The 13640-nt window shown below is 42.8% G+C and overlaps 1 protein-coding gene across 1 annotated transcript in view; it reads right to left on the reverse strand.

Moving 5' to 3' along the window:
* Positions 1-9114, reverse strand: part of meis1 (Meis homeobox 1) — a 107370-nt gene extending 98256 nt beyond the window's left edge. The window contains exons 1-6 of the mRNA XM_023327563.1: positions 8216-9114; positions 6098-6318; positions 4889-5030; positions 4561-4611; positions 3925-3975; positions 2319-2462 (exon numbers count right to left, since the gene is read on the reverse strand). Coding sequence (XP_023183331.1) covers positions 2319-2462; positions 3925-3975; positions 4561-4611; positions 4889-5030; positions 6098-6318; positions 8216-8227 — 621 coding nt within the window. The 5' untranslated portion in view covers positions 8228-9114. The remainder of the gene's footprint in view (positions 1-2318; positions 2463-3924; positions 3976-4560; positions 4612-4888; positions 5031-6097; positions 6319-8215) is intronic.
* Positions 9115-13640: the final 4526 nt, after the last annotated feature.

A 13640-nucleotide genomic window follows, 5' to 3' on the forward strand; every position in this document is an offset into this window, starting at 1 on the left:
TAAACACAATCCGGTGAGGATCCGTCCTGATTTGGCTGCACAGGGACCATCATTATGTTAAAATAGGCCACGTCTTCATACAGTCAATTAAAGATCTGCACGAGTGCCCCCGAGCACAACATCATTTCCTTCATATACCTCAAAGCCCCAGGGTTTTAACTCGCTATTTGCACATCTTGCATGCCGTAGAGCTTCAGTCAATCCTCTGACCTATCCATTTGAAATCATAATAATATAAAGGAAATTCTCTTCTTTTTCCCTCCCTCCCAACCCCGAATCCCTGAGAGAATAGGTGACAATGCTGCTCAAAGAGACACTTAAATGCACAAGTGGCGTTCTGTGTTATTTAATTATGTCCCTGAATTAAATGAAGTATTATCTTCCACTGTGATCTCTCTCTCTCTCTCTTTCTGTGTGTCTCTCATTTCCATAATCAGACATAAGGGCCAGGGATCGGAGGAGCAGTGCATGCGCAATGGGGCGTGAGGGGAGGGGGGAATCTTCCCTGTCGGGCCCCCAGTCCTCCCATTCAGTCCAGAACATAAAAAGCCAGTGGCTGCCCCTCTCCTCCACTCAGACCAACCACTCAACCATATGGAAGTCCGTGGATTTAAATTATTTAGCCTAATCGCTTCATTACTTTTTATGTAGGACTATCCAGCTAATCCCTTTAATTTGGACACTTGATTCTCACCCCCAACCCCCTCGCTGCCATCTATAGGTTATAACCTCTATTATCATAAGCCCCTTTAAAACTCTGGGATAGTTTAACTTGTTCTCGTCTATAGAGGCTAAAGATGCACCGATCAGGTTTGTCGTGGCTGGGAGCAATTTTTGGTTTTCTTCGCGAGGCCAGCCAGTTATGATTCACATGTTTTGGTCTAAGAACTAAAAATGCAAAGATAAAAGTTGTAACTCCAACAGAAAATTAAAGATTCACAACCTTATCCTCATGTAGGCGTCAAAGTGGAATTATTTGTTGAACCACAGAAAAATAAAAAAAAAACTGGATCAAAGTACATACAGTTGGATCATACATTCATAAATTAATATTGTGACCTTCCTAAAATACTGGCGAAAAAGAAAGAAAAGAAAAAAATCACCCTCTTTCAAAAAAAAAAAAAATCGTTTTTGGCAAAAAAAAAAAAAAAAAGGACATCATTCAGTTTATTTCTATAGCACCAATTCACAACAAATGTTGTCTCGAGGCCCTTTACAAAAGAAACTCATCATTTCAGTTCAACTACACACACATTCCAATTGATCCTAGTTATCCAGCAGCTCAGTAAGCTCAAGTACTTATCCAAAGTAGTTTAAAAAGTTTCTATCTAAGGAAACCCAGCAGATTGCACCAAGTCACTAACTTGCATCGTTCACAAGTTACTTTTGAACATCGGCCGGTTCCAACGACCGGCCCGACAGATCGGTGCGTCTCCTGCTGCAGCCTCATCTAGCTCAAACAGACCCGCGCTATTAATAGCAAACATCCAGATTTGCATAATTCTAATCATCAGTTACTGTTATCATTATTTAACTGCAGCGTACGGACCATTAGGGTCATGCGTGTGAAGCATGCTTGTCCCCAGGGTCCCAACAGTCAGCGGAGCACATAATGAAGGCTGTGGTTATCTCCGATATCTGCACAAAAGAAAACACTCCCTAATCTACCTTTTGGTACCGCCAACTGCTTCTATTGTTTTGTTTTCTTCTAAATAAACCTTCCTATTGGCGTAGAATCTGTGCAGAGTAAAGCAGAGGAGAGCAGAGGAGAGGAGAGGAGAGGACGGGGGTCCCGATAAGCAATGTGCACTCATGTCTAAGGAAAAACACTGACAAGACGAGTAATGAACCGTGAACCCTACAGTGGAGAAACCACAGTCTGCAGCCCCACAACGCTGCACTCTCCTCTCAGCTCCACGTCACCCAGGAGCTTTGCTTCATTTCTGGTGAGGGGTGGAGGGGCAGCGGGGGCTGAGGGGCAGGGGGGGGGGGGGCTTTCCAAAAAAGAGAGAGAAAAATGAAGAGGGGCTCTAAATTAAAATCGACATGAAGCAGGTCAAGTTTACGGCGATTCTCTGGCGAGGTAATCTCCTCAGGTCGGTTCCGGGTTCAAGTCTTAATGGACCAATAATAGCAACATTATTCAGATTTCTCTTCTTTCATTCCGATGGATGGAATGTAAAACGGGCTTTAATCATATGCAAATAACAGAAGAGTGAGGCAGTGACCCAGAATAGCTGAATAGCCAGCAGGGAGAGAACACACACACACACGCACACACACATATACGCCGTTACAGATGGAGAGACGCAGCCTACCTGGTCCAACGCCACCGATCTTGTGATTTCCTCGTTGTCTGATTTGGAGCCCCCCTCTCTGTCGTCTATGACCAAGTCGATGGGCATCTTGCCTTTCAAGCAGCTGATGTACCGGTGACAGAAATTATCACACAGCTCGTGTACCTGCAGGGAGGGGAGGGGGAAATCACACAGCAGTGCCATGATTTAAAAACATTTTTTTTAAAAACACACCAGCAAAGATTTCAGGAGGCAGAAAATATGTGATAAAACCATTGACTGAGTGCTTTAAAGAAGAAGAAGGTTTTGTTATTTTAACAGTAAAATTACAAACATTTCTTCAGTGGGGAAATAATGTACAGTAAGTGAGTTTGGAGAAAAGTAGCATTGATTTGCAATACTTGCTGGCACGAAACATCTTATCAACTAAGCAGAAAAAGCAACTACTACACAGTTTTGAAACGATGTGACTTTAGGGAAACATATTTGAGTTTGTGATAATCCCTTCAGGTTCATGAGCTTAACACACCTATAGCTTATTATTCACTTTAATTCAAAACTACAAGGCAAGAGTGACTTATTTTAACAATAACCAGTGCAAGATCTGACTATTTTTGTGAGCGTAAAAAACAAAACAAACAAAAAAAAACTTTCAACAAGCTTATATTAAATTAGCAAGATATTAAAAGTTGCACGTTAATAACTGTAAAGTTTGGTCATTTTAAACGGTGTTCTGGATTCCAGTTTGCCACTGATTTAGGCGCGTTGGGTCCAGTGAATTTTGGTTTTCATCAAGTCAGTGGCTGCTGCTGCTGCTGCGTGACTTTCATTTCTCTCCACTCAAAATAGAGATATCGTCGAAAATTGACAGTGACAAGAGGGCTCAGAGGCTACAACACACTCAACACCCGTGCTAAATTCATCATCGGTGCCCCGGGTAGTGGCCATTAAGCCGAGGACGACCCGCTTGACTGACATTTAAGGTAAACTGTTTAATGTCGCCTCAGAAAGGCTGTATTGTCACTGCTGGGGTGATGCATCCCGACCTGATTTTTTATTTTTTTTTTTTTTCCTGCACCAGGAAATCGAAACTTTTGCTTCCTTTCAATCTGAGCGCAAGATCTTGTGTGCAGGTCGCAAAAATAAAAAAATAAAAAGAGATAGTATTAATTTCTCAAAGTAAAAGTTGACAGCGGGATTTCAGCGGTCTATCTGATACAGAGACAAATTAGACCATATCACACTCATCGCTCGGTCTGCCCACAGATGGCAGCCTGAGGGCCTTCTGCCCTCCGCAAAGAATCAATTCTGGGGAAAATAAAAAATAAAAAATCCCGCAAAGTTTGCCTACATGTTTCACCTTGCGTGCAGTCGCTTGCCAACATTAAGCTTCATTAGAGATATTTGGGCACAGAGAGTATCCGTTCCAGTTGTAACAGCTTGCGCCGTGATTAAACTACGCACGGCAAAAAAAAAAAGAGAGAGAGAAAAAATGGCCGCATGATTGATTTCGACGCTAATTATAACCGACTCGCAAAACTACATTTATGCAGATACAGCCCATAGGTCTGAAGTGGCATGCTGGACAGAAAAGAAAAAGAAAAAAAAACGGTGATGGTAATATTACCTTCTCCAGCTCCAGAAGATGAAATCGTAAAACTTGAATGGCTTGAATCATCTGAAAAATTAAAATAACAATAAAAAAAAATGAGCACTTCACATCTCTTGATATTAAACACGCGCGTTTTTCCTCAATGCGAGTGGCTGCAGATGAGCGAAATATTCATACGAATGGAGTTTTATGTGGAAGTGATATTAAACTTGGACGTTATTGCAATGTGGGAAGTGCAAGAGCGCAGACTGGAGCTGCAATAAGCCTCAGAGTCAGAGATCTATTAGCCTCCGCTCATCTAATCTAATGATTTTTTTTAAAAAGAGAAGAAGAAGAAGAAGGAATGTTGCTCTATAACGTCACATTTAAAACATCAAGTGGTTAAGAAAAGGCTGAACAGAAAAACTTTGCTGAGTTCAAAGGCAGCGTTCTAACAGCGGCCCTTTATGTGCACATACAACCAGGGGCCATCATCATATCAAACGGCACAAATCGGGGGGTTTGGGGGGGAGACATGATGTGCAATCCCATTTTAAGTTTTCAGCACCACGTGGCTCTGTGGCGAATAGGAGCAGCCCGCCAGGAGACGCGCCAACCACGTCCAGAAATACTATCTGAAATGTGCGACATGTGATCATTTGGATTTCTTACCAGATTATCCAACTCTGGATTTGATGAAAACAGAGGCTTTTCTGCCCGAATCTGCAAGCAAAACGAACGCTTTCAGAAAATGCATGAACATGAAACAGGTTCGAGCAGGATTAATGATGCATGGCACTTTTGGAAGAGGAGAAAGAAAGGAAGGAAGAATAGCACAATGTTTGCGCGCAGCTGAAAACTAATTTTCTTCTCTCCACGCAAAAGTTATAAAGCAAGAGGCTCTTAACTATAGGAGCTCAACTGGTATCAACATGCAGCAAAAGAAAACAAGAAAGAAAGAAAGAAAAAGCCAAACTTTTTTTGTTGTTTTTGTCCTGACCTGCTTTGCAAACACCGCTATGTCTTCATTGAAAGATTCCGACGAACAGACGTCTCCTCCCGCCACCCCGGGCTCTCTGGGGGTGCAAGTCGCTAATTCACATTTCTCAAAAATCAGTGCAAGCAAGGGGAACAGGGGGTGCCTGGAAACACATACACACACACACACACACAATAGCAAATGTCACCAGAGAGAACAGCGCCGGGGTCAACACTACTCCGGGCTATAAGATGTAGCCAGCCGTGCGGCTAGAGCCTCTTTCCCCTTTCCAAAGCTCTTGGCCCGTGGGGACTGCCGCTGCCGCAGCCCGGTGCGCCTCTTCCCCCCCTGTTTATTCGCAAAGAAGAGCCGCAAACAGCGAGGGGACTCCTTTGACTAAATCTGCTCTGCCTCTAATAGCATAAAAAAAAGTCTGAGAGTCTGTCTAACAATTTCAAAGACAAGGTCTCCCGTTTGGATCTGTGTGATTCAGTGTGTACTGTTGCAATAAGTGTGTGTGTGTGTGTGTGTGTGTTTATGGCTTCTTTTATAAAATAATAAATACATAAATAAAGTGTAGCTTTACAACGCTGTTAAGAAAACTTCTATGTACAAATATTGGACTGATTTTTTTTTTTGAATAATTCATAATTAACTTGTAATATTACGTCAGATAAATTAGCATAAAAAAACCCATATTTCTAAATTATATATATAAATAAATGCTCAGTTAGAATTAGCGGTAATTGTTAAAATAAAAAAAAGGATAATTACTGCTCCTATTCTAAGAGTTGCGCCGAAACAGAAATAAAATGAGTAAATCGTTAAGTGAAATATATATATATATATATATATATATATATATATAGGCTACAACAAACGAGAACAAGAAGTTTAGCAAACGTCGAGTTTAGCTCAAAATGAAGGGAGAAACTTTAGGCTGACATTTAAAGCGACAGTGCATCCAAATGGTAAACTTGAACACTTTTTACTCTTATTTATTTTTGCGGAAACGAGCCGCAAACTCGTCTTGCTCTCTAAGTGCGCGTTTTTCAGAGTGTATCCAGAACCAAACACGCTCATCTTTACTTCGCTTTCTACACCAAAAAAAGACAAAATAATAATAATAAAAATAATAATAATAAAGATGTCTCCCTCCCACCCAACCACATTTTTTTTTACACCCGCAAGCTCAGCCCGGCTGCACACGAACGCCGGTTCGCACCTTACCCGTAAATGGCGTCTTTATCTCTCTTGAGAGCGTCGTTGACGGAGGAGCCCATGCTGGGAGGCATGGAGTTGGTGTGCGCCGTGTGCGGGTACTGGTGGGAGTGCAGCTGGGGTCCGTGGTTGAGGTGCACCGCCTGCATGGAGCGGGCGCCGTGCGGGTCTCCGTACATGGTGGTCGGGATGCCCACCCCGTCCATCCCGTAGTGGGGCAAGTCTTCGTACTGCACACAACAAGCACGCAGTTAAGAGTGTGTGTTTGTGTGTGTGTGTGTGTGTGTGTGTGTGTGGATGGGGTGTGTGTGTTTGGGTGGGGGGGGGAGAGGTTAAGCGTGGGGATGTACCCGAGTCAAACCAGAAACTTTAATAGACAAAATATCGAATGTGCTGCGTTTGACATTTTAATAATTAAAAAAAGAAAAAATAGTTTTCAACGATCATCAAGGGGAATTCTTTAGGTTATTTATATGTTTTTTATTTATTTCAGAACTACTATTTTGAGAATATATATATATGTATTGTCTTTCCAGCTCTTAAAAATATTGACCCTCATATTAAGACATGTAGTTATGAAGATTTTTATTTTATTCCCGCTCAGAAGAAAAGTTTGCAGGTCTGGACTCTGTTTCCTGAAGGCAAAAAGCCACAAAGGAGTTTTTTGGGGTTTTTTTTTTTACTCTCAGGTCAATGACGGCGACTGTTGAAGCCAAAAGGGAAGAAGAAGAAAAAAGGCATATTGATTTTTAAAATAAATTAAATAACAATAATAAAGACACCAGTAACGCGGCTCATTGAGGATTTTGTCGACTCAACGCGGCGAGTTGTTGGGTTTCAACAAACATCAGCCTGTTGTCTTTTTGTTTGTTTTCTTTTGTTTCCTTTTTACTGTGCACGAAATCTCTTAAACTAGTTAACTGCGTCGCTTTTCTAATTTTAAAGGCTCATAATTTCGCCTACACACTAAGCACAACATGCGTAGCGCACGCACGTAAAAGCGGATTGTGATTATTATTATTATTATTTTTTTTCCACACAAGAAGTCAACCTAAATAATTCTGCTTTGAGTTGGACATGTCCTGCTTAGCTGCTTTTAAAAAAAAAAGCAAACACGCCATCAGTTTATTGGAGAAGCTCGGGAGAAAAATGTAAGCAGACTTTTTAATAATAAAAAAAAAAGAAAGTTAAAATGAAAGTTACGAGGGTAAATTCCTCTTTAGCAGACTGGAAGTGGGGTGTGTGTGAGTGTGTGTGCGGGAGGGGAGAGAGAGAGAGAGAGAGAAAAAGGGTCTGAATTATTGATGGTGCTCTCAAGACGTGACAAACAAGTGTCGGGGAGAGAGTAAAAAGCATTATCACTTATAGCTGAGCGTCTCGACCCTAAAGGCAAAGAGGTGCAAACCCCAGCGTGGCGCAGCTGCAGCGCGGTGCCAAACTAAGCAGCTAAATGGCTCCGCTTCCCACAACACCACCGCTTTTACACCCCGGAGTACTTTTGTCCGAATCAAGCCAACCTTACTAAAAAATAATAATAATAATAATAATAATGATGATGATTTTTTTTTTTTAAAAAACAACTTTTTGTCTCATTTTTTTAAGCGCGATTTTGGAAAGCTGAGGTTTTCCTCTTCCCCTCCATCCTGCAAATAAGTCCGAGTAGTAAATATTGACTGGACGCTTCAAAAATCAGGGGGGAAACGCATGGATTTGTTTTGCCTCTACCCTTCCCTCCCTACCTCCCCCCCCTCCCCCCCCCGTCGTTCACTTCCAGTTACTGGCCTGTCATAACCAATGTAAGAAACGCAGCCCGACGAGAGATATGATCGCGCTTCCAGCGTCCCGCGGTGGGGCCGGTTCGTGGAGCGCGGCCGTGCGCAGCACCGTGCCAAAAGACGCCAAAACATTACATTTTGTATTTTTGGTCAGGAGGACACGCGGGGCAGAAAGTTTTTTGTTTTGTTTTTTTTTTTTTTTTTGTGCAGCCGACCGTGGGTCCGTGTGTGCTGGTACGAGCGTCAATGAAGCCACGTTACAGAGCGAGCATCGTGGTGGACTTGAGAGAAACTTTTCTCTCTTTTTTTTTTCTTTTCTCTTTTCTGTCAGGGGAGGATTGCCCCTACGTACCCGTTGCGCCATAACCCTCCTCACTCCCTGGTCGTCCTTTCAGTTCGGGTAAATCCCCTCTGAGGCCAGGGTGGACGCGGGGGTAAGAAAAAAAAAAGACAGAAGGAAAATCCAAAACAAACGAGAAGAACTCTCAGCACAAAATCCCGAGTTCGTCTTTCACTCTTCTTTGCTGCTGCTGCTTCTTCTTCTTCTTTTTCTTCTTCTTCTTCTTCTTCTTCTTCCACGGAGTGGTGAAGCCAGCTCCCGCTTCGCTCTCGGTGCAAGTTCAGCCCGGGCGCGGCGGATACACGTCCTCGGCTGTCCTCTCTGCAGCGGCGCCGGGGTTCCTTTCCCCCCCCCCCCACCTGAAAAGCGGGGTGAAAATAAAACAAACCCCCTTCAAACAAAACTGTCCACTCTCATGGCTTTTCTTCTTCTTTTTCTTCTTCTCTCCCCTTCTCTCTCTGCCACTCCGACTTGTCAGTCACAACGCGAGGGGGGCTTGTCAAAAGTAGCGGATGAATGATGGATCCGACGCGCGTCTCCACGGGATCGGCACCACCTCAACGCTTAATGGCTCACAGTCGCCGTTCAAAAACGAAGCAGCTCTCCCTCTCGCTTTCTTTGATCACTCTCGGCTCCCGGCTTGATTTTCTTATGCAAAAGCGTCTAGAGGAAGATCAAGAGGAGGTGGGGTGATAATTCTGGCTTGGGCTCTCTTAAAGGAGCCACGATCGATGCTGCGCGCGCGCGCGCGCGCTGGGCTGCGCGAACGCGTCCGGCGGAGAGCGTGTGCGCAGGGCGCGTGTGCATGCGTGAGCCGCCGCGGCCGTTTGTGCGCACAATGGGGACGTTTGTGTGCGTCTCGAGCTCGAGGAGGAGCGCGGAGGATCTGGACCAGACTGCTGAAACCCGGAAGTGGCGGTGGCCATAACAGGTCGCGTCTTACACAACGCACCGGGCTGCAGCAAGTGGCGGCAGAGAGGAGGGGTGGGAGGAACCTGCGAGAGGAGCGGAGCCAGCCGCTCTGGGATGAACGTTAAAAAATATTATATATATATATATATATTTTAAAACCCACTTATGGTTTCGGATTCGAGTCTCATCCCCAAACACTCACTGCTCGTTTTTAAAACATGCAGATGTTTTGCTGCTAACGGGTTCATAATCCACTTATGGAGCTTGTGAATAGTTTATGGACGACTAATTAATCCAGCTTTTAACTCGGTGTGAGTTATTGTCAGGTGTGTAATCAAGAGCCCTGACAGCCAGGAGTGTAAATGAAGGGCTCGTCTGTTTTCCTGAAGTTTCAAACATAATATTTTAACAGTCTGTCGTTACACTATAAAAAGGAATTTTTGGAGGCTGTTGAATATTAGGCGATGAAATTAAATGAAATTTGAATCGAGGGTCAACATTGTTGCTAGAATTTGACTAAAACGGTTGGTTCAGTCAACTGTTCTTCTCACTCATCTTGTGTCTAACAGGAAGCAGGCAGGATGATATTTATGCCGGGTGAATTATGAGTGGATAAATCAACTCAGTAAACAAAACAACAACAACGACACGTTCCCTTAAGATGCGTGGTTGTGATGTTTTCTGTGTTTGAGCAAGAACTCGGTTTGTGTTCAGCTTTTAGCATCAGCGCTAACGCTTATGGTGAAACTTGCTAACAAGTTGAGCAACTTATGGATGATTCATCTTGACTGTGGGGGTCTTAGAACATTACTTTACTCCAACCTTTTAGAATAAACTTTAAATGTGTACTATTTCAGTACCTTTTCAGCTTTAGCTAGCTTAGCTACAGGGCTAACGCTAAAGTTGACGTTGCTAGCAGGCTAGGTGTCCTGAACCGTCGGCAGCCATTGATTTTGAATGGTTCATTCTAGCTGAGGGTGACTGGGAATATCTGCGTGTTCCCCCAATAAGGAATAAACCTTAAAAGTTCACTATTTCAGCTCCATTTTGTGACTTTGCTAGATTAGTATTACATTTTACAGCTTAATCGTGAGCTAATTGTCATGTTTTGTTTTAACCTTTGGAGAACAATCCAGATGAGCAAAAATGATCTTAACTGGAACCAAGTTAAATTAGTCGAGTGAGTAAATCTTGTTTGGAGTTATTATCAAAGTCTCACATAGCTGTTGAGCTACGCAAATTATTACTTCAGTTTTATTGATAAAATACTAACAGTTTGTTTTACTAGTGTGGTCCATTTGTCTGCAGGTTGCGGACCTTCCCCTCTCTTGCTCAAACTATTCGGATTAATATTAACCTTAGAGCAAAATTATGAAAATGAGCCACACATTTAATAATTGAGGAGAGAGCACACTATTACAATCCATAAGAATAACTAGGTTATTTGTAAATGATGCTTGCGTTTAGCCCTCCAATTTGTGTTGCTACATTAAAAAAAAAAAAACTATTGGAATTTCAGTTTTGGTCTTAATCTTAGGCTGAAGTAGTGCAAACTCTTGGTGAGCGCACCTTTTTAGGTCTGAATCGCAGCTGATGGTGTCCCGCTCCCCCGCAGCTGCGCCGAATGGGTCGCTCCACTCTGCCCGCTCTGTCCAATGGCAGAGAGGCGCAGGGCTGGGGGCTCCCCCCCTCTATTGGTTCTCTATAGCCTGATCGATCCGAAGTTGATTGATAAGAGTTCTTAGGCCACATTTGCGAGCGGTGCGCAAACTAGGAAAGAAAAAAAAAAAGAGAGAGTCGTTTGCGGAGAGAAAACACACAACTTTGCGCCTCCGCCGGTTTTTACGGTGCTTAACTCAATTTAAAAAGCAAATTATCTGGCCAGGAAGGGTCTCTGCGTGTTTCTCTTTCAGTCTAACGCACACAAACGCGCGCACACACACACACACATCTATATATATATATATGATTTCATGCAGGTTTTCAAAACGTCTTAAAGTAAACAAAGTTCAACTCTGATCATGTTGCAAAATGTGTGCATTTAAAGTTAAATTAATTACTAATTCACTTGAAAAGATAAACGGACTGCTGTGCGCCAAATCGCTTTCCTCGCAGAGATTCTAAACGTTTTTGGTGAACATGAATGGATTTTAAATGACGATGCGAAACGTACAAAGAATGTGCGCTCATTGCACTGGCATTATTGGCATTATTTCTTGCATTATTGATGCCGTGTGGCATTAAATGATTACAAAAATTATTTAAAAAAAAATCTGTCTCGTTAGATGAGAGTTCTTGACAGTAACTTATTTGATTTCCATCAGTCTTTCTAAATTCTAATTTTTCCCTTTACGCCAATTAAGACTATACCTCAATATTTGCTTTAAAAAACAAATACGGAGATTTTTCAAGCACGTGACTAGTGTTTACGAGGGGGAGGGAGGGGGGAACATGGATGTCGAGTTTCCAGAAATGACCAGAATTATAAAATGTTAAATATACATAACGTATATAAATAACGTTTATCTGATCTCGCTTCTGAGTTTTACGCATCTCTTCCTCCCACTGCAACTTGTGAATGTGAGAGTAGAAGAGCCCTAATGTCCCCCTGGTTGAGCTCAGAAAGTGTCGTTAGTCGGTTTTGAAGTTTTCTTTTCTTTCTGTTTTTTTTTTTTTCTTTTCCCCCTTCCCCCTTCGCCCAGGAGCGTCCAGCCATCGATCATCTGCCCCCCGGTGCCACCGCCGGTGTCGCAACACGGATAACGCGGCTTCACACGTTCGGCGCTGATTCCTGAGCCACTAAGTCCCCCGCGAGCGGTCGGATTCGAGGGGATGATTTTACGGGCATGAAATGACCGGTTTTGAAGAAGAAGAAAAAAAAAAAAAAGAAAGAAAGAAAGAAAAAGAAAAGGCTGCTTCAGTCCGGCCGGCGCGCGGCTCCTCCGTGGAGCGGTCAGACGGCCGGAGGATCCGCCGGGGACTTATACGCACTGAGGAAACGCGGACCAACGCGTAGACTGACTTGTTGTTCTGTTTATTTCAGCTGTTTTGGCTGGTGAGTATAACGCTCCATCTTTTTTTCTTTTTTTTAACGCAATTGTAAATAATTCATTAGACACTTTCTTTTTAAATCGCGTTCCTTGTTGGGAAATCATATATATATATATATATATATATATATATATATATATATATATATATATATATATATATATATATATATATATATATAAGGAAAACAAATAGACGCTGAGCCTTCTGTCCCTGGTGATGGTGACATCTTGAGCGAGAAGCCACCGCGAATTAACATGAAGGGAGTTGACATCAGTGGCCGCTGACTGTAAAACAACCACCGCGGCATTATAAAGCAATTAAGCTCCTTCAATTAGCGTTCATGAAAATATTTTTTAAAAAGCGAACCGGAGCGCCGCAGTCTCTCTCCTGGAGCTGCTCTCTGGTGAGGGTCAGTGCGTTTTTGTTTTTTTGTTGTTGTTTTTTTTACGGGAGGGGGAAGCGGGGGGGGGAGAGGGGGGCGATCCTGAAAGAAGAGCGCGGAGGGCAAATACCGTCACTTCGGCTTAATCCGCTTTGCGGTGACGGTAATGCATTGAGTCGTTTCAATAAAATCACTGCGTATTACTTTCAAGTGGCTGGATGCAAATTGACAGCAGCGCGTTTGACCGGAGAAACAAATGGGGAAGCGTTCTTAGTTAGGCGGCCCCAGACGTCGCCTTCGTGTTTTCCTGCGTTTGGACACAATGAAAGGTTAAATAGAAAAACAACAACAAAAAAAACCTATATTGAAACATTTTATATATATATAAAACCTCTGTGTTCCATATCGATATGACCTTTAAAAAACAAAGTCCACTGTACAGTTTGAGAACAGATTTTTAGCAGGAAAAAATACAACTTCTATTCTGTTTTAATTTTTTTGAAATCACCAAACTTCTAAGCAGTTTTTTTGGTACTGGCCGGAGTTAGTTCAGGAACAAATGGCAGCCCCCCCCCCCCCCCCCCCCCCCTGGAGAAGTCAAAACGAGGTCAAACTCCTCGCAGCCCCGCAGCTCTGCGCCTCAAACAAGTTGGGATCTGCGAATGAAGAAAAAAAAAAAGAAAAGAAGAAGAAAGGGCCACTGCAAGTCTCTCTGGTTTGTGTCACCGCTGCTGCACACATGCAGACCTGCTGCAAAGTTTTCACAGTTGATCTAATTAGGTGCAACTACCGCCGCTATGTTCTCGCCCTGCACGAGGCTTCGCGTTTGGGGATCATTAGGGCGCATTTACGCGCGCGGTGTGTGTGTGTGTGTGTGTGTTTGCTTTATTTACTTATTTATTTTATGGATTTATTTTTGTTCTTATTAACAGCGCCGTTGTTATTCAGAGGAACATGCGCTCTTGCTTTGTGCAAGCAAATGGTGTATTCTGTTTTTTTGTTGTTTTTTTATCCAAGTTGGTGCCAAAATGTTACAGAACATACGGCATCAAAATGTTTTTAATCAGAAGGAATTATTATTATTATTAT

Source organism: Xiphophorus maculatus, chromosome 22 (assembly GCF_002775205.1).
Source record: "Xiphophorus maculatus strain JP 163 A chromosome 22, X_maculatus-5.0-male, whole genome shotgun sequence".
Lineage (NCBI taxonomy): Eukaryota > Metazoa > Chordata > Actinopteri > Cyprinodontiformes > Poeciliidae > Xiphophorus > Xiphophorus maculatus.